We start from the raw sequence: 27,037 nt of genomic DNA on the forward strand, positions 1-27,037 counted from the left end.
TTTTGTGTGTTTGTTTATACTTACTCGTTTTACTCATCAAGTCACCGAGGCCATGTTTTTACGAACTTTGAACGTAGGACCTATTTTTTTTTTTTGCACCTTTTTAAAAATATTTATACAATTACCAACGTAGCATACATTGTAATTGTTCATCGCAAGAAGGGCGTTGGTCAATAACGGCAATAACCTGCCATGCTGTCAATTGTGAGGAGTTAGATAAACAACAATTAAAAACTGAATCTGTTGAGTGTGTTTGTGTGTATGTGTGTACGTGTGTTTGTGTGTGTGTGTGTGTGTGTGTGTGTATGTGTGTGTGAGCGTGCGTGTGTGTGTTGCCGAAGGGCTGTTATTGCAAATCATTATTCAGTGAAATTCAACACTGAGCAAATATGGCTTTGCTGTGACTGCGACCTTCTCTCGCTACATCAAGCGGAGCACGGCTGTCTTTCCTTGTTATGGCAATATACTCCTCTCTCCCTATCTTCCTTTCTCTTTTTCACATGCTTTTCTCCCTCTTTCTTGTTGTGTCTACGTCTCTTCCTTGTCTGTCTTGAAATATATATATATGTATATATATATATATATATATATATATATATACACTAAGTATATGTCTCAAGCTGTTCATCTCTCTATTTCTGTTTTCCTAAAGATCATGGCCATAATCTCCCTTATGACATTTTGAGGAAAAGTTTGTGTTTCCTATATTTTTTTTTTCACAGCGCGTACCAGATGGGAATAAAGTAGACTCAGAGCGTGTCACCAGCAACCATGATGGCCGCGGATCTGCCACGCGGTGGTTTCCACGGAAACCAGGCTTCGAACCGCCGAAAGGGCAAGACGATCACGACCGTCACTACGAACGAGACGGCGACGTCGAGAGCGGACATCCCAAGGCTGGTTCGCGTTGGTCAGCGACCCGCTCGAATGAGCCGTCACCGCATCAGCCTCGGCGACACGTCGGTGAGACAAGCCGCCGCCGGTTTCCCGATCGTCTCCCCACGTCTGACGATGTCGATGCCCGACAGGGACGAGGAGCCCGACGCAGAGACGAAGAGAAGGGCGAAGCTCCGAGACGTGATCGCCATGATGGAGCTCAGCCAGCGACCCGTGAAAAGACCGAACGATGTCCGCACACGTCTGCACGAGGTAAGCACATCGAGTTTTTAATCTCCCTTCTTGAATCGGCTGGTTGTTAATTACTTATGATTATTACTATATTGTTTTACCTTCAGCTGTTTTTACTTCAAAGTAAACGTCTTCACTGAAGTGGAAAAAATGTCATAAAAATGATCCGACGAAACAAAAAGAGTAATTTTGGAAAAGAAATATATTCATGTTAATCAACAAAGCCATAACAAGGCTAGTGACTGATTTAACTAGTTTGCTACTTCAAGGCTTAATGAGCTCTCTTTGAGCCTGAATTTCACCTGCATATACGTAAAAACAGACAAATACGGACACGGATAAAGTTACGTTGATTTGACTTGATTTAATTTGTTTTCCCATGATAGTCATAAATGATAAACAAATGAAACATATTCCAAAACATTAACGAAAAAAGAAGACTTTTTAACAATTTATATTAGACTTCTGTTTACTTGTTTGTTTGTTTGGAACGGGTAAATGCAACACTTATGAGAATATTCTTATAAGTTTGAGGTAGCATTTGAGGTGATGTGCGATTTGTTTTCATATTTTGGGTTTATTCTTGCATCATAAAACTACTAGCCCTTTAGTTGGTGTTGTTTTCTCCAGCTTCGTATATGTGTGTGTGTGTGTGTGTGTGTGTGTGTGTGTGTGAGTGAGTGTGTCTGTGTGTGTGCATTCGTGTGCGTGTTGGGTGTATTTTTTTTTTGGGGGGGGGAGGGGGAGGGGAGAAGGGTTCTTCACTATTTCTTCATGCAGGGAAGGGCAACTTCTCACCTGTTACTCAGTTTCAGGTCTCATTTTTTTTTTTCCCACCAGACTGCAGTCTCATCCATTTCACGAGACAGGTTAAAGAGTATCTTTTAGATATTGAGGTCGTAGGGCGTCAGATACCAGGTCTTGGCTACATTACAAAGCACGCTGTCGAGGACAGCGGACTTTGTAGTGCATCGGGCGCGGAGGAAAAACAAAAATAAGCAAAACCTTATGATGGAAAACAAACAAAGACAAATTATGTTGCATGTATTAAAAAAGAGAGAGAGAGAAAGAGAGAGAGAGAGAGAAAACACCCCGCTAGAGAGATGTCCATTGTCTATTACAAATGTTTAAGAAAACCATGTTGAAGATGCCTCTTGTGCAATTATTCACAGAGTGGTTCTCATCTTGAAGAAATGTTGGAGTCGAAGACAAGAAACAATTCATGGTCTTTGGCTTCGACTTACCCCCTCAAGCAGGTATCTCGTTCAAACAAACAACCCTTGCACCCCGACCACTTATTTATCTGGAGTTGATGTGAGCCATGCAGGCATGATGTTGTGATTGGTGCTTTTGTATTCATGCCGATCTATTGTCTCTCATACTGTACTTACTTACACTTACACAAATGTTACTCCTCGATCACCATTCATATTTCATATCATCATAAATACGCACATTGAATAATGTATGTATCCTTATCATGCATTTGTTCTAGATCGTCCAACGCACAAAGTTTATATATTCTCTCTCTTGATTTTTGTAAGCTACAAATTCACCCTCATGCACTATATAGTGTTACCGTTCACGAACTCTTTTTTTTTCTGACGATTTGGTTCTGACTATATCTGTTTGGTTGTTTGGAAAAAAACGACAACAATTAATTCAATCAAAGATTCTGTGTCAAACAACTTACCAAACCTTTATATTGTGCTAAAAATTCGAATTCAAAATTTTGCATCTTTCATGTCTTTCCACAGCGTATAGGAGAATACTACCCCAGTTTGATTTTCATTTCATGTACATGTATTATCATTTTAGCATAAATATCGTCACTTTCGCATTACTTTGGTATCTTCTCGATAGCTTCGATAAGCTCTACTCGGACATGAGTATTGATAAGAGTTTGAATAATCATCATTTCATGAGAAATATGCAATATTGTTTACATATCAGAAATGTTCTCTCCCTTGTGCTCACCAAAGAGCGTTTAAACAAACATCGAACTAAATCTTCCCATACAACCGATGATACATTTCTGCCAGTGAATTACCGACAGAGAACACTAAGTTTCAATTTACGAATTGTAGATTGCAACGCCATCTCATATCATAATTATTCAATCATCTTCACAGTTTAGCATTTATCAATCACTGTCCGCACATTATCTGCAAGCACCTTACACAATTCCTGGGCAATTATTGTGAGATATATATGATGGTACAGAAGTGTTTTTTTTTTTTCACAAATTACGAGAATTGCATTGATGGGAGTTAGGTCAAAGTGCGCGTCTACTCCATCTTTTACTTGACTTCGATAGCTACAAGAGTAAAATTATAACAAACGGAATGGTATGGAAGCTTCGTCAAAATCAGACATAAAACAAGAAATTTACAGGACTTAAGAATTTTATAAGATTTCCAGAAACTAATATTGGTAGAAAGTGTATATTTCTTTAGATTTATCAGGAAACGGTGAGATGTTAACTTTTCATAAGTCTTCCATTTATTCGTTTGCAAAGCTTCGCTAATTTCGGAATGAAATGAAGAAAATAGTTAATTGCACCATGTCATCGCCTCATTGCAACGGTGACTAACTTACAGGATAAAAAAAAATGTTGTAGTAGCCAACTATCGTACAAGAACATGTAAGATATTTCTGTACGTGTAGGTGAACCAATGAGAGCGCTATTAGAAGATGACATCATAATCTCATCTATCTAGTCATGTTATGATGCTTTGTCATTTGTGATTCTCTTATTTCATGTCCGATTTTCAGTGTCATCATTCTCTTTGTTTGGTTGACCTTTTTCTACTTAGGTCAGCCTGACTTTGCATTGCACTCTTTGGTTTGGTTTGGTTTTTGGCACGAGAAAATACGTTTGCTGTTCCCTTCATTTCCAAGCTGCACTTGAAGGTAGAAACATTTGGTCTGAACAGCGCAGTGCAGTCAACATTAAATATTTATCACGTCAATCTAAGAAAAAAAAAACTGATACTCTCAAAAAGACTCGAATATGGTATGAATACTTTTTCTTTATTTATCTATTGTATTTAAGAATCGTGACTGAAATAATAATTCCATGTTTTGTTCTGTTTTGTTTTCTCATCGCTCAGCGTGCTGTTGCTGTGGAGAAAGAAGCCAAAAGACGAGCAAAGGCGAAAACCTCCAAGAAAATACCCAAAACAGAGACTGGTGAGGTCAACAATAACGGCGACGATGACGACGACGATGACACCCAGGAAGAGGCGAAGACAAAGGAAAATGCCCTGCGAACCATGGGGAAATGGCAAGAGTTCATCGGGGCGAGAAGAGCTCTTGCTCGTGGAAGACGATCGGGGTTTGCCGGTCATTTGCCAGTCAAGAAAGCAGGGGCAAATGTTCATCGGAAAGACGACAAACCGAAGGCTAGTCCCATTCTATCAAAATAGTCAGTTTCGCAGTGTATTCAAACAATAACGCATTCTTCTGCTGCAGTTCCATTGACAACGTGATTTGGAGTCCTACCATTCCTAACGCTTATATTCCCTATTGTGATTTATTGACAAACTCTGCCTCTTAAGATGCCATTGCTGCAAACAGATATTATTGAATTCCTTGTTTCAATGAGAGCTAGTCGGGGATATGCCACGCCCAAACTTTAATTCTTCTTCAACTATGTCAACACCTGTTTGTGTGATTGTTGTATATAGTTCGAGTTGATTTTACACCTTCAGTATCGTGAATGCTGCAAAGATTTCAATTTGAATGTCTGTCCCGATTCCTCTTGAGCAGTCACCAGGCTCCCCATTCTCTACAGAGGAAAATCGCAAAGTGTGTTGAGGTGTTTCAAAAGGTCATTCAGAGAAATATGAACTGTTCCTATTATCGACCGTTATACACATTGCAAGTGTTCAGTATAATTCAGTATAATTCAGTTAGATGTGTATGACATTAAGTTTGTTGACTTCTATACTACGACGTTGATAATAGAACGGACAAGCAATTCAATTCAATTCAATTCAATTCAATTCAATTCAATTCAATTCAATTCAATTCAATTCAATTCAATTCAAATCAATTCAATTCAATTTAATTCAATTCATTTATTTTCAAGCATGAGAGAGGGTTGTTTTGGCTGTGAAGCATAAGAGAGGAGCTGTCCAAACGAGTATATGATATGAGTGAGAATAGAGATTTTTTTTTTTTTGTGTAAACTCTTAGTAGGGCAACTCTCACTCTTTTCTTCCTGCAGGTGAAGAAAACGTTAGGACGATTCCCGACGGTCGTAAAGCTCATCATTTATTTGCTCAGATTGAGCAAAACATACATTTTTCAGTAAGTTTAGATCGCGTTTACGTGGTTCATGACTGTGTTTGATTATTTGAATATTTAACATTCTTTTTATTTGTAATAGAGAGTTGGTATCTCCAGTCCAATCATATATCATGACGAGTTTCTTTTCTTTTTTCTTTTTTGGTGAGCTTAAGAATTTTTAAACATTGGACTACCAGTTCTATGAAACTACCTGGTTGGTTGGTAGTCTCCTCTAGATTTTTTTTTTCAGTATTAGAGCCTATTCTTTTTTCCAGCGGGTATATGGGAAATGTTTTGTAATACAATTATTTATTGTTATTGCTCGAACGCAATTTCATTTGTAATGATGTGATCTCTGTCCCAAATCTATTGATTTTTTTTTCTTTTGAGTGTTCATATAAAATTAATATTCATTGTTATTGTTCGGACGCAGTTTTATTTGTAATGGTATGATCACTGTCTCAAATCTATTGATTTTTTTTTTTCTTTTGAGTGTTCATGTATGAAATTAATATTCATTGTTATGGTTCGAACGCATTTTCATTTGTAATGATGTCTTTCTCAAATCTATTGATTTTTTTCTTTTGAGTGTTCATGTAAAATTGATTTTCATCGCTATTGTTCGGACGCAGGTTTATTTGTAAAGATATGATCTCTGTCTCAAATCTATTGATTTTTTTTTTTTCTCTTTTGAGTGTTCGTATAAAATCAAATGCATTTATTTTCGCTTGATAACGATATTACTGAACTTGTTAAAGTTTGTTGCAACATATATTTCCTTCTCGGTGTAGGTGCCGGGGTGTAGGTTTTTAATATCCCTTGACGATTATTCTCATAAGTAACGGTAGGTTTGTTGTCGATATTCTTTTTAAATAGTTCCGAGTAAGACAATGTTTCAGGACAAACCGCTATACCTTGAAAACGAAAGTGTATAAAACGCTCCAGTTCTTCTTGGTTGAATTCATTTCCATTTTGATTTGATTTGATTTGATTTGATTTGATTTTGACTTCTTTATGTTGTTTCCAGGGAGAGCGATGCCCGTATGGTGTCGCTGTTCAGCGACATCGACGCGGCCCGGGCCAGTGATCATTACAAGATAAGAGGAGACCTCCTTTATGACGTCACACAGTTCAGAGCTCAGAAATCGGTGAGTCTTCGGGAATTTCCCCAATTATTGTCGTTGATATCAAACTGCACCGGCGGAGATTCCTTTATATTATGCGGATTATGTTTTCACATTTTCCCTTCGGCTTCCCCTGCTAGTTTATTTATGCCCAATCATTGGGATGCTTATACACCACTAGATCCACTAGCGGTACATTTTCCTGTAGTCTTCTCCACGTTGGTGTGTAGTAGTATTTCGTCCACGGGCAACATTCTGTCTATTTAGCTTGCTTGTTATCTTGTTATTATATGCAAAGCTGACTTATCACCCTTCTATCATACCACCCATTCATTTGTCTGTATTGTCATGAATAATTCATTCACGTCTTCATTTATTCACATATCTCAGTTCGTCTTATCCATGTGACATATCTTTTGTATCTATAAGAATGTTTTACATTCCCACCGTCACTCCAGCAAAACACGTAGAAGAGATCACCAGTGTGTGTTTATATCTTTATGAAAGTTTTGGATGTTTTGATGTGTGTGTTTTTTTTTTCTATTTCTAGCACTGTATAGCTATTTTAACAGAGCAAAAAAAAAAAAAAAAAACCAAAAAAAAAAAAAACTCATGTACTGATGTAGATCGAAAGTTTTCGGACACAAGAATTCAGAAAACGGGTGGCGATTGACATTCAAGTAACCAGTTGTCACCGACATGTTATAAACGTCAAATTCGTGACAGACGATAGAAATTATCTTTAACTTTTATGACCCGTGTGTATAATTTTCCTTTTTATTTACGATTATTATGGCTGATGATGAATGACTAACATTCAAATTCAAATCGATATCAATGACGTTAAGCAAAATAACTTGAGCAGCAAATATACAAATATATTTAAAAATAATTGCTGACTTCTTACCAGCAAAAGCTTAGAAATTGCGATAATTTACTTGCTTGTTTGATTAATTTTTCAATAGACATTATCTAGTTAAATTATAGTTAAATGAATGAATCTATTCAAGGAAAAACGATACAAAATATAATGTACTACATGTATTCTGTACTTATGTCATGTCATGTTACATTATTGTATGAAATGAATACCACAGTGTGCATAATACGGGCGACGGCAGTGAAAGAAACATGGCTATATTCATCTTGTTGACCATGCTCAAAGCTTAACATCTATATACTCCATATTATTTTCTTGGCACACCTTTATTTTCATGGTTACGTCTTTCTGTACTTCCGGCACACCTTCCCTTGCTTTTTAGTATTTGCAAAAGCATATGACGCCCTTCTATCAAATGTTATACTGCGTAAGTTTTTTTCGGACATTGCTTTTAATTATTTTGGACCGTAAGTAATTTCGAGTGACTTTGGTAACTAAGAAACAGTGGTAACGGTTAATGAAATTAATTGACTAACTGCTACTGTTTGTTTGTTTATTTGTTTGTTTGTTTTGGCTCCAGAGAGGGTTAGCCAATTGTGTTTGTGTTCAATGCTTTCCTGTTTTACTGCTTACTTTTTGTAATTCGAGGAGAACTGCCTTTTCTTGCTAGTTTACTATCACACTCTTCCCGCTATTGATAAATTACGATTTCTAAAGGTTGGCTTCTTCAATTAAGGTTTCATCCATCTTTCTTTTTTAAGGTCTTGCGCTTTCTTCATTAAAATGTTAAAGGAATGAATGATATACAGTGTACTTAAGTATACTCATATGCATCCAAACATAGATATACACCCCAGAAACACGCATGGACAAATACGTCGCTAGTACCTTGGCTAACACATAATACAATAATAATACATGCGACAAATATAACGAGGTTTGATAATGCTTTCAAGTTTTAAGATTTAATTTTGTATTTTGTCATAAAAAAGCGAAGTTTTATGTTTCATACGGGATGCCTGCGAACTAATTCGTTTGCTACAAGATGTAAGAGAGAAGTATACTTTCCGATCTGTTTTGTAATACCTGTACCCTCTTAACTCCCCCATCCTGAACCCCTAAACTGTCAATATAACTCTGACATATTTTAACGGTAACTGATCTCTCTAACGTTGTGAACCTCGGAAAGACGACAGACACAAGTCGTCTGGTCTTGTAACAAATGTTACGTGTTATTGTATGCTCGTCCATGAGTAACGTCTATAATGGTTGAGATGGCGGCAACGTAACATGCATGCGTGGCCTGTCGTTTTAACACGCAAAACCTGAAGAGGAAAATACTAGTAACAGTTTTCGTGGCATCGTCAACAGCTTCCAGTTAAGTGGAAATGTCATCCTCTAGTCAAATGCAACACATCGTTGCTCCGAGAACTCGCATTGCTTAATGAATGATCAAATCTCTGAAAATCAGCTAATGCACTGGAAATTCGAGAGTATTTATTGCTGATTATACGACTCCGATTATACGACTCCGATTATACAACTCCGATTTTATAACAAAAGTGTTTGTAATAACAATTTGGTGATACGGAATAACAATGATGATGGTGGTGGTGATGATTGTTATGTTGATAATGACGGCATTAACCACATTGAAAGAAGTTGTGATCATTCTAACAGAGGGTGTGTCAATACCGGAGAGGAAGTAATGGATAGATTATTAATCTCTTGCTTAGTATATTATCATGGAACATTAAAAAGAGCCGAAATGAGATAGGCATCTGATCTCGATGAGGCTTGGCTTGTTGTCAGCCTCCTCTAACTTCTGTTGCAAGAAAGCATTTTTTTTTGTTTTTAAAGATTCTGCTTTTAGTGAGAAAGTTAAACAACAAAACAATACTGCCTGGACGTTATTTTCACATATGATTTCAAAGAAATTGCACTATAGAAATCAGTATAATTAGACTAAGCAGATGATTATGTATATCTGTGTGTGTGGGCATGCATGTGTATATTTATGTGTAAATTTGTGTGAACACGCTTGTGTGTGTATACAGAGACAAAAAGAGAGATTCATGAATAGAACTGAATAACATGGCTGTCCTGCGCAGTTAGTGCCTTAATGCAAGATTTCTTATGCGAAATATTGTTCGTTCTTTTTTTGCTAAGGAACACGAAATGTAATTGTTAGAAAGGAAGGGAAGGGGTCCTTCCAAACGGTGAAAGGGATCAATTCTTACGCCAACATCAATCTGTTTTATAATAAGCTGTCAGTGGAAATTTCAGATGGGGATTGTGAAAGAGTTTACAGAAGCTCTCTATGTTTGACTCTTTCAGCAAAGGATTTCGAAAGAGAGTAAGAAAATTCTCCAGAAGACGTCCGGAAAACGAACAGCCAAGGATATACATCATGTAAGTTGATTTTCAGTCCAGCTACTACTCTTTTCTAGGACATTCTTCACTTTAAATAAATCTTATTTGGGGAAAACAAATGTAAAGAAAGTAGTGAATATCGTCACACAGTATTTATAAGGACTGCTCAAGTTTATATGCTTAGCTTATATCCTTTACTTTGATTGAAAATGACACATCGACCGCTTTGTATTATGTTTGTATTCCTATTTCTTTATGTATGTATCCAAGCTGGACATTCTGTATTATCATATTTTGTTATATCATGTATTCTTCATCGAGAAATACGAAAATAAAATTGAAATTGAAATTGAAATTGAAATTAGCGATGTGGCCAAGGGATGTTGATTTGCTACCAGAAAGATTATGTTGTACTCTTCTTTCAACGTGTTTTCATCCTTAATAACACTCAGTAATGTATAAATGCACTGTCAGTAGCACTTTTCATATCATTCGTGTTCTGTGCATCCACAGGTGAGATTCGTATCACTTCCATTTCTCTTTCTTTTTCTTTTGTTAATAATCCAAATTCAAACCTTTCGTCCAAAATTTAGGTGTTCAAATCTTCACGACAATCATGAATAAGTAGGCACAAACGAAATGTGTCACTTTTGATGTGCGATGATGTGCGATATAAATATTTTGTAGATGACAGGATGTATGAAGTCGGAGCTCTAGAGATGTCAGTCTTATAGATATCGTGTATTCTCTTAACATCTAATAATTCTTTTTGTTTTCTTTTATTCCTCCCCTCAGGTGATGGTAGAGCTGCAGCAGATGAAGAATGTCACGCAATATCCAATCGACAAGCAGCGTGGTTTGGTCTCCTCCTCTTGGTACGAAGAGTACCCTACGGGACGCGTCATCATCCGCTACGGGAGGCGGCCACAGGCCTTCTACGTCATTCTCGGTGGCTCTGGTAAGATGAAGCAGACTGCCAACAACCTCTCAAATATCACCTTTTTTAATCTTATGTCAGTGTTTTCATTGAAAATATTTCAAATATGTATATTTTCAAGAGTTGCTATCATGTCCGACTGACTCTATTCATCAGATTTGAAACCATCCTCGGCAGAGGGTGGCGTTACTCATTAAAGGTTGTGAAATATCATGTACCACAAAGTCCTGGGTTTTCCTTTGCAACTAACATGGTTTATTGCCACTTGGTCCAATATCAGATGGTCTACTTCCCAGTTCGTCTAACACCACTACGGCTAAACTCATTTGGTCTACCATCAATTTCGTCCAATGCCCGTTTGGTCTAATCCTCACTTGGTCTAATGTTCAGATTGGCTAATTACTGCTTTGTCTAATGACCAGATGGTCTAATCCCAATTTTTGTTTTCTTTGATTTTTTTTTCACATTTTGTGTAATAAACTGTGGGTATAATTAGAAGAAATGGGCAGAGCCCATCTGGAAGTTACTAGACCAACTGGTAATGAGGTACGAAACGGGATTAAACCGTGTGGGTTGAGACTAAATGGCTATCAGACAAAGCGAGAGTAGACCAAGTGATATATCACCCTAACATATGAATGCTGCAATATGGTCGATTTTACAGACTACAGTGAAAAGTACTGCTATTATATCTGTCAAGGTTTTGATAAAAGTGCGTGATTTATACATTTCGAACTGGTGTGTTACACCGGTTTGAAAGAATAGCATTGCTACAATGTATTATTTACATGATTTACCTAGGCTCTAAAGGAATCTCTTCAATTCTGACAACATGTAGTTCGTCTTAATTACATGTATATAGTATGTCATACACTTGATAATGATGATAATGATAATGATAATGATAATAATAAGGTCTTACACAAGGTAGTCTCTTCAGTGTTGCCACTGCTCTGCAAGAGGGCCCTGCCATTATTATTACCCTTGCGTTGCCAGGTACCCATCTGTACACCTGGGTCAAGAGGGACATGGTGGGTAAGACATCTTGTCCAAGGACGTAAAATAAGCACTGGGCGGGATTCGAACTCGGGTCCTCCGAACGGGAGTCGGGAGTCTTATCCACTATGCCAGATTGGTTACAAGGGTTTTGACTTTTAAGTGTAATGACTGTGTGGAAAGATTCCATTGAGAGAGATAACGGAATGAATAGAAAATGACTCGTATAAACATCTGGTCTTCGACAAATTTCTTGTGCTTGGATTTTGGAGGTGAATAATATTATTGGAAAAATATATAAAAATAATATACAAGTTGGCAATAACTGTGTGCATAACTCATTCTGATTGGTTTATCATACTCAGCATTACACCTGGAGGGAGATCCTACGATCCCGGGAAGACCGGTGACGTCACTGAACAAAGGAGATATATTCGGGGTGAGTCCAGACGATCACAAAGTATTCACAGAATGTTATGTGTATGTGTGTGTGTGTTTGTTTGTGTGTTTGTTTGATTGTTTGTGTGTGTGTGTGTTTGTGTGTGTGTTTGTTTGTGTGTGCGTGTGTGTGTGTGTGTGTGTTTGTGTTTGTGTGTTTGTGTGCACCAGTGTCAGTATAATCTTAAAGCACTGCTTTTACACCATTGTAATACGGGTACTCGGCATAAAGGTGCCAGCAGTGCGCAAGACAAAATACCAAGCATGAATTAAATGATTGACTATGTTTTTGTTATTATTATTATTATCATCATTATCATAATTCTTATTCTTGTTTTCAAGTCGAGAATGCTAATATCCAGACTTCGTCGGAAATTTCACTTATAATGATATATTATATATGTATCCCCAAAACCTGAATTATATTTGAATGAATGAATGAATGAATGAATGAATGAATGAATGAATTCATATATATATATATATATATATATATATATATATATATATATATATCCCCAAAACCCGAATTATATTTTGTTGTCAGTCTACAACGTGCATGTTTAGGTATAGATGTATATCATTCTGTCTATCTATCTACTTCTTGATCTTGCAAGTAGGTAGTATGATACCCTTTGTCGCAAATGATGTTGATAAAAATAATGTTTTTCATACCACAGGAGCAGGCAATCGCAAACCAAGGGCGACACGCGTACACCATAATATCCAAGGAGACCATACAACTCATGTGCCTCTCTCCTGAGGTAAATTCAGCTTAAAGAAAAAAAAAAAAAACCTTTGATGTGTCCATAGTCAGCGATAGTGTCATAAAAAACCAACATTTATACATTGTATCATAAAGATAAAAAAAAAAAAACGCTGATAGATGAAAATAATTATGCAGTCGTTGAGTGTAGATAGTGACGTTAAACTGGACGATATCTCTATTCTTTTATTCATGTTCACATTTCTTTTCCATTCTTTACTGGCCACTTGATTTTAATCACCCTCTGTAGACCCTGCCCCCCCCCCCCCCACAATAAACCACAGATGATACAAAAAAGATTACCACTTCGACTTCTACTTTAGATACAGGTTGACCGTTTCGTAGCACCAGTCAGTTACAATATTCCGCCAATCTATGGATCATCATCCCCTCCCAATTGAAAAAAAAAGTAACTGATAAGAGAGACGGTCAAAACATTAGTGTCACATAATAATAAACATATCAATTTCGTAAATGTACGAATCATCAACTCTTTTTGCTTACAGGAGGGAGCATCAGGCGCAGAAATATTGAAAACTGAATAACAACCCCTCATAGAAGATCATCATGATATTCCATGTTTACACAGAGATTTGATAATAAGAACGATTGGATAATAACTGTAGCAAATCAGGTTATAGAATCGAAATCGTTCGTCGCTTTATATCAAGTTTGATTCAGTTCATCCAATTAGCGTCACTCAAAAAAGAAAAAGAATCCAATGAGTGTAAATTGAATTTCATAGCAATTTATGTTCTGCGAATGCATTATTCTAATTACAGGACTACTGCCGAATCTTCCTCGCTGGTGGAATGGACAACTTTAGCAGTCCTGGAAAGGACAATTTCATCAAGTAAGTTAGAAAAAAAATAAAACAAAGTCCTTCTTTACCAATGAATATCTGACAAGTGGAGTTTGTCACCATAAACAACTTTTTCCGAGATAACTTACAATATGCATATTTACACTTTTCGTGATGCAGTAAACACGAAACGTCTTACTTGCACAATCATTATGTCATATTGATATGTCTCCGACATGCTCCGCAGAAATCTAGAATCTCATTTGTTTGTTTGTATTTTTTGATCGGTGAAAAACTGCTTCCTCGAAGTTAAAGGATTAGAAATTGTTTTGGCTCTCGACCAATATTTTAAACTCATTCTTTGTACTTTCCTCCTGAGATTCCGACTTCCTATTGGCTAAGAGTAAGAGATCAATCAGGTTCCCTGGAATATTGTTCCAAGTCGTCAATGTTACCTTTTAAAAAAAAAAAATCCCTGCCCGTTTTCTTTGCGTACGCAACAGGTGCACTCATTTTTTTCCTATTCACTGTAGTTACGAAATAAAATCGTGTCATCCTATCGTTCTTGTCTTTCGTTCCCTTTCCCTGCTCAGTTCTGTGTGCATCTTCAAGCACTGGCCTGTTCAGCTGTTGAAAAACAACCACAAACAAACCAAGTTCCAGTTCTTCGTGTAAGTATCATCATCCAAAAAGATGACTTAATGATCGAAAGACAAAATTTTGAATATTTTATCAACAGGTTTTGCGAGGTCTCGATGGAAGAATTATGAAATATGAAACATTCATGTTTGTTATGCTAAAAAAGAAAACTCGTGCTTCTGTTGAGAATCAGGAATATACATACCAGTGATACTTTTGTGTGTTTTTGTTAGTCTGTGTAGAAATTAAATGATTGACTGCACATTGAATTAAAAATATATATATAAAAAAATCAGACGGAAAGCCTTTATTTCATGAGGTTGTGTGGCTGAGGGTTTCAAATGTCTGTTTTGTTTTGTTTTGTTTTGTTTTTTACACGAGAAGACTGTGGCATAACGATTAACACAAATACTGAAATCTTAACAAGTATACGGGCCTATGAGGCGCATGGCTTCATTGAGGGCGATTGATAAGCAAATTTTTCTTTTTTCAAAGAAGATCGAAAAATATACATCGACATACATCACACCTGCAGTAGCCAAGATGATGGATGATAATAAATGCATAGATTGAGATGCCACATTTCACTACTTTGGGAACAAGTTATAGGCAAAGCAAGACTCCATTTACCAGGTGTCAAACTTTATTAATATAGCTGACGGCATTTTATGTCAGACACACACATTTGGATGCTTCATTGTTTTATTCTCCAGTTTGGGTCCGTTTTCTCTTAAAGGGACATTCCAGACGATTTTCATAATTTCACATCATGTAGTACATAAATCGACAACTCCATGTATAGATTTGTGGAATTTACTGTGGTTCTTGAGCAGAGAAACAATACTTTGAAAAACCTTAAACAAATTACACTGAACAAGCATGATGACATAGGAGGTTCACATATTTCAGATATGTAGCAGTGTAATTCCATTACAATACCGTTTGCTTGCGAGTTCACCTGTGTGTAATCTATGCATGCCTTCTTCTTTTGTTTTGCTTCCTTGAGCCCCAACTCATGCATTCTTATGGTGACTCTGCCATATCATCATCCTTGTTCATTGCAATTTGTTATAAATTTTGAAAATATTCTTATTCTTCATCCCAATCATCACAAATTCTGAAACTCTGTCCTCAGTATAACTAATCTATAGTTGTTCAAATGTAAAAATCTGAAAATCATCCGGAGGTCTCCTTTAAGAGAACTCGGGAGGTGTAGAGGCCAGGTTCGTTTCTTCGTTTCCAAACTCCTTTCTCTCAACTAATAAGCCACTGGCTTGAAAAGTAAACGCCTCTGTTGCTGAACTGTTGCCGAACTGTTAACGGCGCCCTCATGCGAAGAATGAGAGATACGCATAGGTTGTTCGCAGCGGTCGAAAATGTTCGTCGTTCCTGGTTGATTCCATCAGTGTGCTTTGTTTAATTCTCACAGCCATGGTAAAACCATCGTAGAAGACAGCAACGAGTCGGAATGGATCATAATCGTGAAATCGGTGAGACCATGAGATCATTATTGTTTGAAATAGAATCAGGCTTTCGTGGGATGATGTGTATTGTTGTATACAAGAAAATAAAAATAATTAGATATTTTAGAGATTACTGCAATATGCCTAGCAACTTTCTTAAAGTGGCACGTTCGATGCTTCAAAATCTTATGTGTTAACCCTTCGTGTGCTTTGAGTGTTGATTGGCACAAAAAACAAACAAACAAACAAAAACATAGCATAGCATTGTACACACTGGCCAAAGTCCCTGGGACAAAAAGAGCTACCGTATATGCTAAAGACACTTGAAATGAGAAGAGGTATTTGAATTAATTTTGGATGAAAGTGGATATCCACTTTCTCAAAATAATGCTGGCACTGTAAGTTCTTTCCTGTTCATACGGAGGAACAATCGGGTATATCTACCGACAGTGCAAATGCAATCACAAAAAGATGATATGCAATATTTGTTGAACTTTCTCTACATTTCTATGAATACCTTGAGCTTATACCTCGGTCCGAAACAAGGCCTCGAACAAGAAGGAAACGACGACGTCGTCGTCCTCGGTGTCGTCCTCATCGTCGTCGACGCCGTAGTCGTCGTTGTTGTAGTAGTTGTGCCTTAATGATAATAAATCAAATGGATAACATTAAAGCAATAATTTAAAAAAGAATGAGAGAACTTTCCGTACCTCGTATTAGAACACGTGTAGTCCAGTCATTTGATCAGCAGTGTGATGATGTTGAAAGGTGTTTGATCACGAATAATATTTGTCCTCCAAAGTTGCATGCAAAGTTATGATGAATTATGATTGACAATTATAATAAAAGATTAATCAAATTGATAATACTAAGGCAATAACAGGAAAAATAGAGAACTTTCTGTATCTCGTATAGACGAGTCCTCCAGTCGTTTGATCAGCACTGCGATGATGTTGAAATGTGCTTGATGACGAATACTGTTTACCCTCCAAAGTTTTATGGCAAGTTATGATGACTTGTTATTGGCAATGCAACGGACAGATCTTTGGAAAGCAAATTTCAACTAGAGGCTTTTACTTGTGAATGGTTGTCAACCTATTTTTTAGCCCCCTGTAAATAATACTAGTAAAAGGATTTTGGCAAATAACCTTTATTCGCCGTCAGGGAAGTTGTTCCGTGCTGAAGAAATTAGTCGACCCGAGAACGATACCGGAAGTCGCCCCGGCAGTCAAGAAGAAGAGGATCTCTGTGCCAAGTAAGTTTTAAGATTTCTTATTTATTTGACGGTTTATCAATCGCATTTCCATGTGACTGTCTCTGCTGTTCATTCTCCTTATCTAAGCTCTTTAGTTGTCTGACATTTCTGCGCAGTATTGATGCATGTATGTATGATATATATACATATTTATATGATACATTTTAAATATATAATATTGAATCAAGCAACATTGCTAAAAAGTTATCTATATTTGTGAAGTTGTATTTTATTTTCCTTATAAATTCTATGTTAGTGAACAAATATAAAATTACAAACACACACACTTCCGCGCCCGCGCGCACGCACACACACACACACACACACACACACAATTATAACATTGAATAAGGAATTTGTTGATTTTCTCATATTTGTCTGCCAGCAACAAGGTACAGGAAAGATTTCAACCCAACGGAGAGCCACCAGGACATGTTGCAGCGAAAGCTGCGGGAGCTGCAACGGAGGCGCACAAAGTCGCTGCGGAACAACAGGTGGCAGCAGTACATCAAGAAGCCCACCCAGCTCCTGAAGATCGACCTCCACGACGACCCCTTCGAGGAATCCGACGTCGTCGTCGACTACCGCGGCAACAACGATCCTCTTGCCGCCGAGTTCTACAAACGATATGAAGAGAGCCTCAAGGTATTCCTCTCCCCTCTCATTCCTTCGCTCCATCCTCTTCCATTTTTTTTATCTTTCATCATAATTCATTTTCCCGTGGTATTTATAAACATTCAAAACAAAATGAATATTTGTGAACTATACATTATGTATATCAAAAACTGTCTTTATTACTTAACCCCTCCCCTTCCCTTCCAGAATACAAGCAAATCTGCAGAGGTATCAAGAGACGGGGGAGCCGTCAAGGTGGAACCTAAAGAGGAAGACGCGATGGAAGTGGAGGAGCAGGACCCAGAAGGAGGAGGGGGAACACAGGGGGTCGACGGCGCCGACGAAACCATGGACACTTCCGAGACTGCAGCCGGCGGAGTGAAGGATGCCCCCAACGTTGACTTCGCAAAGGTGAGCGTGCTGCTATGCGGCTAGATCAAAGTTGCTTGTGCGGGTTGCAAGAAACTAAACTTAAACGCTTCTTTTGGGTGACGCTGTGACTTAAGAAACGTTGAAATTATGCAAAAACAATTCTCATTCACTTACCTAAAAGCATAAAGCATAGAGTATTTCCATATATGCATAGACAATTGAAATTCCCGAATGATCTTTTCCCCCCTGAAATCACTTAAGGATCTCCATGTAATTTTGTCCCATGGTGGCTGAAAAGCATGTCGATTTTTTTTTTTCAGAAATACTTTCATTCTTCGTATATAGCTCAACGACCCAATGGTTGAAATTGACTTTGGAGTACGCCTCTCCCTTATACTGGAGGCCATCTTCAGACAAATTTTATTTGAATTTGCCTGTGTCCTTCCAAATAACAAGCCAGTTGTGTGCATGATCTTTTTTCTAATACTTTGATGTCGATGCTTTAGGTAATATTCTGTAGGACAAAATATTTTGGCCAATTTCGTCATGCTTCAGTTCTGGAATAGATAAATTACAAACAATAACATGTAATATGAACATTAACAGTATTTCCAACAATAAGATGTCGGTGTGTTTTTCATTTTGTCTCCGACTTACTGACACTTCCTTATATTGCATCACAATGTCCTATGTAGGGGCCTTTCATGACACACAGCAAGAGCCGAGCTCACCTGTTTCGCGAACCAAGCAACTTAATACGAGAGCTCACCAAGGAGAATGCTGAGCGATCCGTGAGCTCCTCCCAAAAAGACACCATAGCGCAACAAAACAGCGTGTCACAGGAGGAACAGCATTCGAAATTGAGGAGTCTCACAAGAAAGGACAGTATGGTCGTGCGCAGGGAGAATCTGAGGCGTAAGGACAGTGTGGCGCCGAGGGACGTCAAGCCTGAGGCTGAAAGGGCAAGCGTCACGCAGGACAGTGGCATGACCGATCTTACGGAGGCCATCGGTGAACAAGGTGTGGGTCGGGTCCTGAAAGTGTTCTCTTCATGTCACTTGGTCATCTATGTACAGCTACTTGGTCACATGACTGGAACGTCACGGAGTAGTACTCCAAAATTATAAAGTTTGTTTCAGAATGTCCCGTATGCCTAGTTTGCTTTAATTTTTTTCTTTATGAATCTCTCTAGCGCGGACTTTCGCATATCACTTATCCTCCCATACAAGGAAGAAATGCCAATTGTTATTCTTTCATTCCAGATTTAAGAAGGATTATGCACCATAACTCAAACTTTAAATGTTATTTAGGCGTCGATTACTAAAATGCAATTTCCCTCAATGTTCAAGTTGAGAGTGATAAACAAAATAGCATCACAAGAACGGAATGATAGACGCAACATCAAAATCGAATTTGAAAACAAAGTTTTGTCATCCTAAAGTTAACTTTAGTTTTTTGCTTTTGTTTATACTCTCTCTGAAACACAGCTTCGTTAGAACGCTATAGTATTTACTAAAATGAGCGCAGTGGAGCGATGATTTCATTGTTTTGTGGAGTAGATGAGCTAAAGCTGTGACAGTGAAATATGTTTTCATGTTTTTATATTATCTATATATATGTTTATTTATTTTTTGTATTATTTTTTCGTCATCATTGTCAAATATACATGACTGCTAAGAAGTGTATTTCACCTTGAATACCTCGAAAAGGTGACAGTGCATTAAATTAATGTTATTCTCGACTATAATTTGCATCTAAACCTGCAGACGACGAGGTACAGCGGGGAGAGGCGGACATTGGTGCAAACGAAATGGACGATGACGACGAGGAGGACGAGGAAGAGCAGAAGCGAATTCCGATCGACCCTGAGTACAAGTTCGTCATGATCGACACGTTAGAGAAAGGAGGCGTCTTCGTAAGTTCATCTGTTGTCACGGTTCACCTTTATATCACCTCGGCCGCACCGGATTTTTTTTCTCCGGTTCGAGATTTGTTTCGCTGTTTTGCGATATTTACATTTCATTCTTGTCGTGCTTCATACTCAGCTTATATACGATCAACATTTCTCTCTTATCATTAACGTTAGATGACGTGACATCACTTGTTGTTTTTAATATTAGTTATTGTTTCGAATTTGCTAACTAGCCTATTTGTGTACAAATACATGGACACGATTATTTTATCACAGTATGGTAAATAAACGTCGTCACCTTGATAAACACGCACACACACACGCATAGACAGGGATTCTATCTTTATTTGAAAGAAGGGTACTTCGCAACAAAAACATCTCGACCACAAAAAAAAAATCTATTTGAATGAATATGCAGTACCTGCTGCTATACAAGGGATCAAAACCATCACTGACTATCGGGCGGAATCTCGGATGTCTAAAGGATATGAGGCTGGTCTAGAAATCAGAAGGTCGTGGGTTTGAATCCCAACCTAGTATATGCATGCCCATGATTTTTATCATGACTGCTTCTCACCCAAACACTGAATAGTAGGTCTTTATTTACGTCGATGAAGGTCAATTTGTCAAGCAGTTGCAGTAGAAACAACTCAATGCAAGAATCATTAATTTTAAGGTGCACAATGATTGAATTCGTCTTATTAGGACCACGATTAACCTTTCACCTTCTACTTGGCAGGGCGTTCTGGACATCGCATTCGGCGCGCAACCAAGTCTAAGTCTGGTCAGCAACGGAGCCGAGTGCATCATGGTCAAGAAGAAGTTCTACAAGAAGCACGCAGACGACAAGGCCATCTGGGGCATCACCGAATCGGTAAGGCTTGGAACTTTCTCCGACAAGCATCTATATAAGCCAGTTCGTATACTTCCACTTTGCGCAGGAGCAGTTATAAAAAGGGTCATTATTTTGTACCAAAAGGCATGATGGTTTTAAAATTCACTGAGATAAGCATTCTGATGGAATGATTATTCATGGTATCCTTTTACAATGTAAATGTTGCTTGCCAGCACATCCACCAGACAGCAGGCCTGGTATTTTGGAAAGATTAATAGAAATTTAAAAAAAAAATGTTAAAGCATGCTATGCAAAACTAAGAAATGGATGCTTCCCCAAGTTGACGGACCATGCTGGTCACCTGGTCTAGGCAAATCCATTCTCTGTTGAAACATGAATTCCATAGGCATAACGTCGGGCAAGCTTATGCATTGTGACACTTTTAAAACGAGCGAAGTGCCTAAAAATATAAAGGTCATTCAATGTGCACATGAGCTTATTACGAACTTGCTTATTCGCATGTCCATATAGGTATACACTTACACTGATTTGTCATGCCAGAATAAACGCTTGATTTTTTTTTCTTTTTACTTCGAAGATGCTGTTGTTGCAAGTAGCTTCATAAGCATTCCTAACGTTCCTCCTTCAACAAAATGATTAATTACAAATCGTATTTCACTTGTGATATGGTTATATAAAACTAGACTGTAAAATTTACCCGATTGACTCATGGCCTTACTCTGCATTTTGGGAACCTCTGTATTGTTGTAGTTACAAAAAGTCATCTTTGTCCTTCAAGATGTTAAACAGGGGCATAAAAAAATCCAGAGTTAAAGAAATTGTACCCTTCCTGTGGGGTATACACCTCTCAACCCACTAACCCCCTCCCTTCACCCTCCCGCTCCCAAAATGAAACATCTCTTTCCCTATCTCCATGCTGTAGCCCCACTGTATTATTCATTGTATTCCTGATTCGTTTTGCCGTATATTGTGTAAAGGCAATGAACAAAAAAAAAAAATGTTTACAGCTTATGTTTACTTATGTATGGCACCAAAAATGTACATGTATCAGGGGCGGATCCAGGCATTCCGTAAAGAGGGGGCGCCTTTACACAATTAAACGCGCACCCCCCCCCCCCCCATTTTTTTTCTTTTTATTATCATTTTGCTTCAACGGAAAATATAGCGGGGGGGGGGGGGCAGTGCGCTCCCCCTGGATCCGACACTGTGTATGTGCATGTACAATGATAATACAGGAGCCAATAAATAAAATGAAATAAAATTAAATCAAATCATATCTCATTTGGTTCAGCTCCGACCGTACCCAGACGAGGAGACTCTTACCAAGGACCTGAAGGAGAAACTCACGTGGAAGGATCACCGCGACGCCACCCTCAAGGCCACGGCTCAGAGGTTCAAACGAATGCGAAAACGTCTAGCTGATCCTCGTATACAGCGACCAGCCGTCATATTGGACACTTACACATGAAACGTTTCGATTGATTAACTGACTTTGTTTGTATATGCTAATTTATTCAGCCATCGTATTTTTTATGAATGTATCAGTCAATCAATCATTCAATAGTGAAGTTATTAATCTGTTGATTATTCTTTCTTTCTTATTTATTTATTCATTTATGTATTTACCAGTTTATTTGTTTATTCAGTTTTCATTCATTTATCATCACTTTTTTTTTATTCATTCATTTATTTATTTATCTATTTATGAAATAGACACTGCTATTTTATTCGGGTGATCTTGAGCCTGGTAGAATCACTACATGTGCGGGTAGATTATTGTGGTCAAGGGTGATTAAATTCCGCTTAGCAACAAGGCGGTTAAAAACAACAACAACAGAAAAAAAAAAACTTGCTTTGAGCCAGATTTTGGAGGACGCGGTCTCTGCTAGTCTTAAGTCGAGATGAGCTCAGTTCTTCACATGCTGCACTATCAAGGTAATGACATTTTCACTCATCGTCTTCAAATAAAACATTTACATGAGAAAAGTCAATGGTTGACAGAGCGAATCAAGCCAAGGGATTTAAGCTGAGGGGAAAATTCTAGGAATGCCCATTTCTCGCAGACAGTCAGAATGTCTATTTTTCACATCTGGATGTTTTAGAAGCAATACCGACTAAATGACTAAAGTCATACCTTCGTGAACACGGTTGTAACCAGTTTCGCTATTCGAGATGGATCTGTAAATCTGAGCTTGAATGAAGCACACTGTTTTGCAATACCCGTATAATAACCATCTTCGGGCATGGTGTAGAACTGATTCGCTGTAAGACTTGACACTGCTTGAGGTGCAGCAGTGATACCGATAAAATGAGATACTAATTATTCCAGAAAGAACATTAATGTCTTGTGAATAATGAAGCCTCAAAATGAAGTATTAAAAAAAAAACAATCAGAGGAATCAAATACGAAAGGTGTTTCGCTATAAGCTCGGACGTTAAATAAGAACGTTTTGGAAATTCAAAGTTTCGCATGAAAAGTTTGATTGAAAAAAGGGTTAAGCGTCATTTACTGGTATTATTACTGGTAGCATTTTAAAGTAAGTCCACTATCAAAACAAACAAAAAGTCGCACTTTTTGATTTTGACTCAAGAAAGGTAAAATGGGTCAACCAAGTCGATTTTGAGTTTTCCATTTTTTCTGAAAGAGCTATTCTTCTTCTACATTATTCTTGAGTTTGGGATCATATTGAATGGGAAAGTGGGTTTTCAGCAGTTTTTCTACAACCCCTTTGATGGTAGAATATTGTGATCAGGTTTTTCTTAGAGGCCCCTTTCATTTCCGGAAAAGCCTTTACACCCTCTACACTTTCAACACAAATAACTCTTGAAAGGATGATGCTACTGGTCTGAAAGTTGACATTTATTGTGGTCATAATGTGGTAATAGACCATGCTCTATTTCAGCTTAATCTGATAACCCCTTAATTATCGGTGCTACAGGGGTTAACATCAGGTTTTTGTCCCATTCATGGCACAGGTAGCCCGGCTTAGTAAAGATTAAATACTTGAATAGACCCTGTACTTGAGAGCCTCTTTTCTCAGTTCACACTTTGCAGAGTGTGTGCTTTCTTTCCAATATTTGAATAGGTTAGGGGAATCCATTTGAATTGAGTCATACATCATTTTAAAGCTTAGAGTCTCTTTCAGAATCTGCCCTTAGCTGAAAATTTATGTCTGGCGACTTTTTGTTTGTTTTGTGGTGCAGGGTCACAAATAGAGCGACATTGATTTTTTTCCAGTGATAACTCACTTGTTACATATAAAGGGATATTCTTGAAGTTTTAACTTTAAAAATTCCATAGTATCATCATATTTTTTCAATCACAAATATTTTGAATTAACAAAAATGGAGATGTCTCGTTTTGCCATTAAAATCTTTACATGTTTGCACGAAAGAATGATGTTGGTCGCAGATAGATGCGCAGAGTAGCCGAGGTTACGATATCATCAAGTCATAATTCCTCAGTTAATTTAAGATAATTATAATAATAAAATTGATAATAAATATCTGTAGTAGAAGTAGTAATAATAATAGTAATGTTATTGTGTTTTGATTTCAAGTTATTTCTGCAACTTTTTTATCTAGAATACAGCGCACAAAATTTTTACAAGCAAATTGATCAAATCATTTTCTCATATAGATACAAATGCATATAATGATAATAATAATAATAATAATAATAATAATTATTATTATTATTATTTTACATTCATAGAGTGCATAACAATCTGGAAGATTCTGTATATGCTCTTAATCAGACTTCCCTCTTATTATCCATCAGAAAGAGATAAGTTTTCAAGAATTATACAGATCTCCTTATTAGAGTCTGTTTCAACCCTAAGTATGTCTTGCAACCTATACTGTATTCCACAATATCGGCGCTGCAACAACAAAAGAACAATCTCCATATGAATAGGGGGATGAAACTGCTTAGACAGGAAATGCTTGCAACTGATTGTTTACAGCAAACAGGAAGGGGATTTATTGATCGCAACCTCCTTTGTTCACGCAACAACAACAACAAAATCTCAAAAATCATGTCTTATGTCAATAATATAATAACTAACAATTCTTGTCGCCTCAAAGGTCATCATTGCTAACCTGTTGCCGTATAAACAACTTTTTGATTCTAAAGTTTAAAGTTTTCTTTTCTTTTCCATGTTATCAAAGAGGTTGTTTTATGACGATTCACTTTCTTTAGAGGATAAATGGAGACTTCTGAGGTCATGTCATCACCTTATCTTATTTGAATATTTCATGTGTATGCTACACAAACAATACAGTTTGTAACATAGCTGATAATATTATTTGTGATAAAATGCAAAAAAAAAAAAAAACCCACCCCAAATTTTGTAATTTTATGATCAGTTGTGGTGAATCCCCTACAATCTGTTTTTTTTTTTCTGTTTGTGAAAGTTAACTTGAACATTGTGCAGCATTACATTTCAACTTGTCAAGCATGCAAAAGAAGAGGACAAGCTTAATTTGCAGTTGAGTTGCACGAAGCTATGCAGCACCTGCACTATTGAAAGACTCTTGCCGCTATTGCAATAATTACGTACCTTTCTTATTTGCTATACACATTGTTGTTCTTCGCGTTTTATGCCATTGTTATTCTTACGATGATATGTTCTGTATCAAAATAAGAGATTATTGAAATAAATTGTGTCTTTTGGAGATTGTCTTCCAGTCGTTATTTGTGGCTTATGTTTCTGCGAGTGCAAAAAATATGCATTTTGTTTTATTTGAATATGATTGATAGGCCCTACTGTTCGATCTGATGCAATATAATATTGCTCTTGTCAGGTTCCAGATGAAAAGTAAAGTAGGTAAAATTGGGAGAGAACGACACAATTATTAAGGGAAGTGGTATGAAAAAAAAAGTAATCAAAAAAAAAAAAAGTCGGACGGTTTTAAGGCCGGAAGATGCACCAACATCCCTTTCCATTGCTTTTCCGTGCAAGCATCGGTTTGCAATGTCAATATTTCCCTCTCCTTTCCGAATCGGAAATTGCGAGGGATGTCGACTTTTGCAAGATTACGATGTGTTGCTTTCGGATAATGGACAGGATGTCCCATGGGTAAGGAGACTTTTCTTCAGCCACTCCACTCGCCGCCGATTAATCTCGTCTGCGCAAAAATTTATAACACTTGTGCAGCCGTTCTTTTGATTTCGTGGTTAGTTTTTGATCTTTTGAAATTCACATGATAACGTGAAATAAGTAGATTCGCGATTACATTGCACCATCTAAGTTTTGACCTGATAAATGCGTATCTGGACATGCAGTCTAAAGCGTATAGAAATGATGTTTGCCGATGTTTTGTGAGTTCATGGGGGTAAACTTACATTCATGTTTTATTCATGAGTAGCAAGATCGATCGTTGACTCTAGAACAATAATAATCGATAATTTGGTAACAGGTTTTTAGCACAGGTCCACGGTTACGTACAGCCGTCAGTTCAGTGCGCGCATTAAAGGAGTATAGTAGTAATAGTACTAGTAGTAGTAATGGCAGTAGTAGTAGTAATAGAAGCAATAGTAGTACATAGTAGTAGAAGTAGTAGTATAGTCGTGGTACTAGTACTTCGTAGTCGTAGTAGTAAGTATAGTAGTGTATTAGTAACATAGTAGTAGTAGTGGTATAGTCGTAGTACTAGTACTTAGTAGTATAGTACTAGTAGTACTAATAGTAGTGGTAGAAGTAGTACTATAGTAGTAGTATAGTAGTAGCATAGTAGTAGTAGTAGTAGTAGTAGTAGTAATAGCAGTAGTGGGAAAGGAAGTATAAGAAGTATCTATCTTCCGTACAACACAAACACCGGATGGATTACCAATATTCAATGATGTCAACATGACGCCGTTGGTCTTCCAACATGATGCCGTTGGTCTTCTCTCTGGAACATGGATCCCATGGGATCCATGTTCCAGAGAGCACATACATGTACATATAACTATATAGTCTTTAACACAAACATGCAGAATCAAAACTTCCAGTATATCGAGTGAAATAAGTACAAAGGAAAATAAAAAATTGCTAATTTCAGTAAAAAAAAAAAAAAAAATTGTCAAAGGAAATAAACCTCAAAACAGATTTGAAATAAACAGAAGCCGCAGAAATTTGAGTAAAAGGATAAAATAGAATAAAGTTGATATGAATAGGTAAACCGATAAATCGGTAAATTGACTT

General features: G+C 37.3%; 1 protein-coding gene across 1 annotated transcript; it reads left to right on the top strand.

Annotated features, from left to right (window-relative positions):
- Positions 1 to 771: 771 nt before the first annotated feature.
- On the top strand, positions 772 to 22,352 carry LOC140243353 (uncharacterized). Its single transcript, XM_072323031.1, is given in 18 exon segments — positions 772 to 1,149; positions 4,242 to 4,559; positions 5,366 to 5,442; positions 6,449 to 6,569; positions 9,763 to 9,837; positions 10,594 to 10,756; positions 12,097 to 12,170; positions 12,850 to 12,933; positions 13,718 to 13,788; positions 14,331 to 14,408; positions 15,806 to 15,866; positions 17,004 to 17,094; positions 17,480 to 17,739; positions 17,917 to 18,120; positions 18,777 to 19,101; positions 19,848 to 19,996; positions 20,733 to 20,867; positions 22,141 to 22,352. Coding segments are annotated over 18 exon segments (2,841 nt in total). The 3' UTR covers positions 22,318 to 22,352.
- The last annotated feature ends 4,685 nt before the right edge of the window (positions 22,353 to 27,037 follow it).

Source organism: Diadema setosum, chromosome 2 (assembly GCF_964275005.1).
Source record: "Diadema setosum chromosome 2, eeDiaSeto1, whole genome shotgun sequence".
Classification (NCBI taxonomy): domain Eukaryota; kingdom Metazoa; phylum Echinodermata; class Echinoidea; order Diadematoida; family Diadematidae; genus Diadema; species Diadema setosum.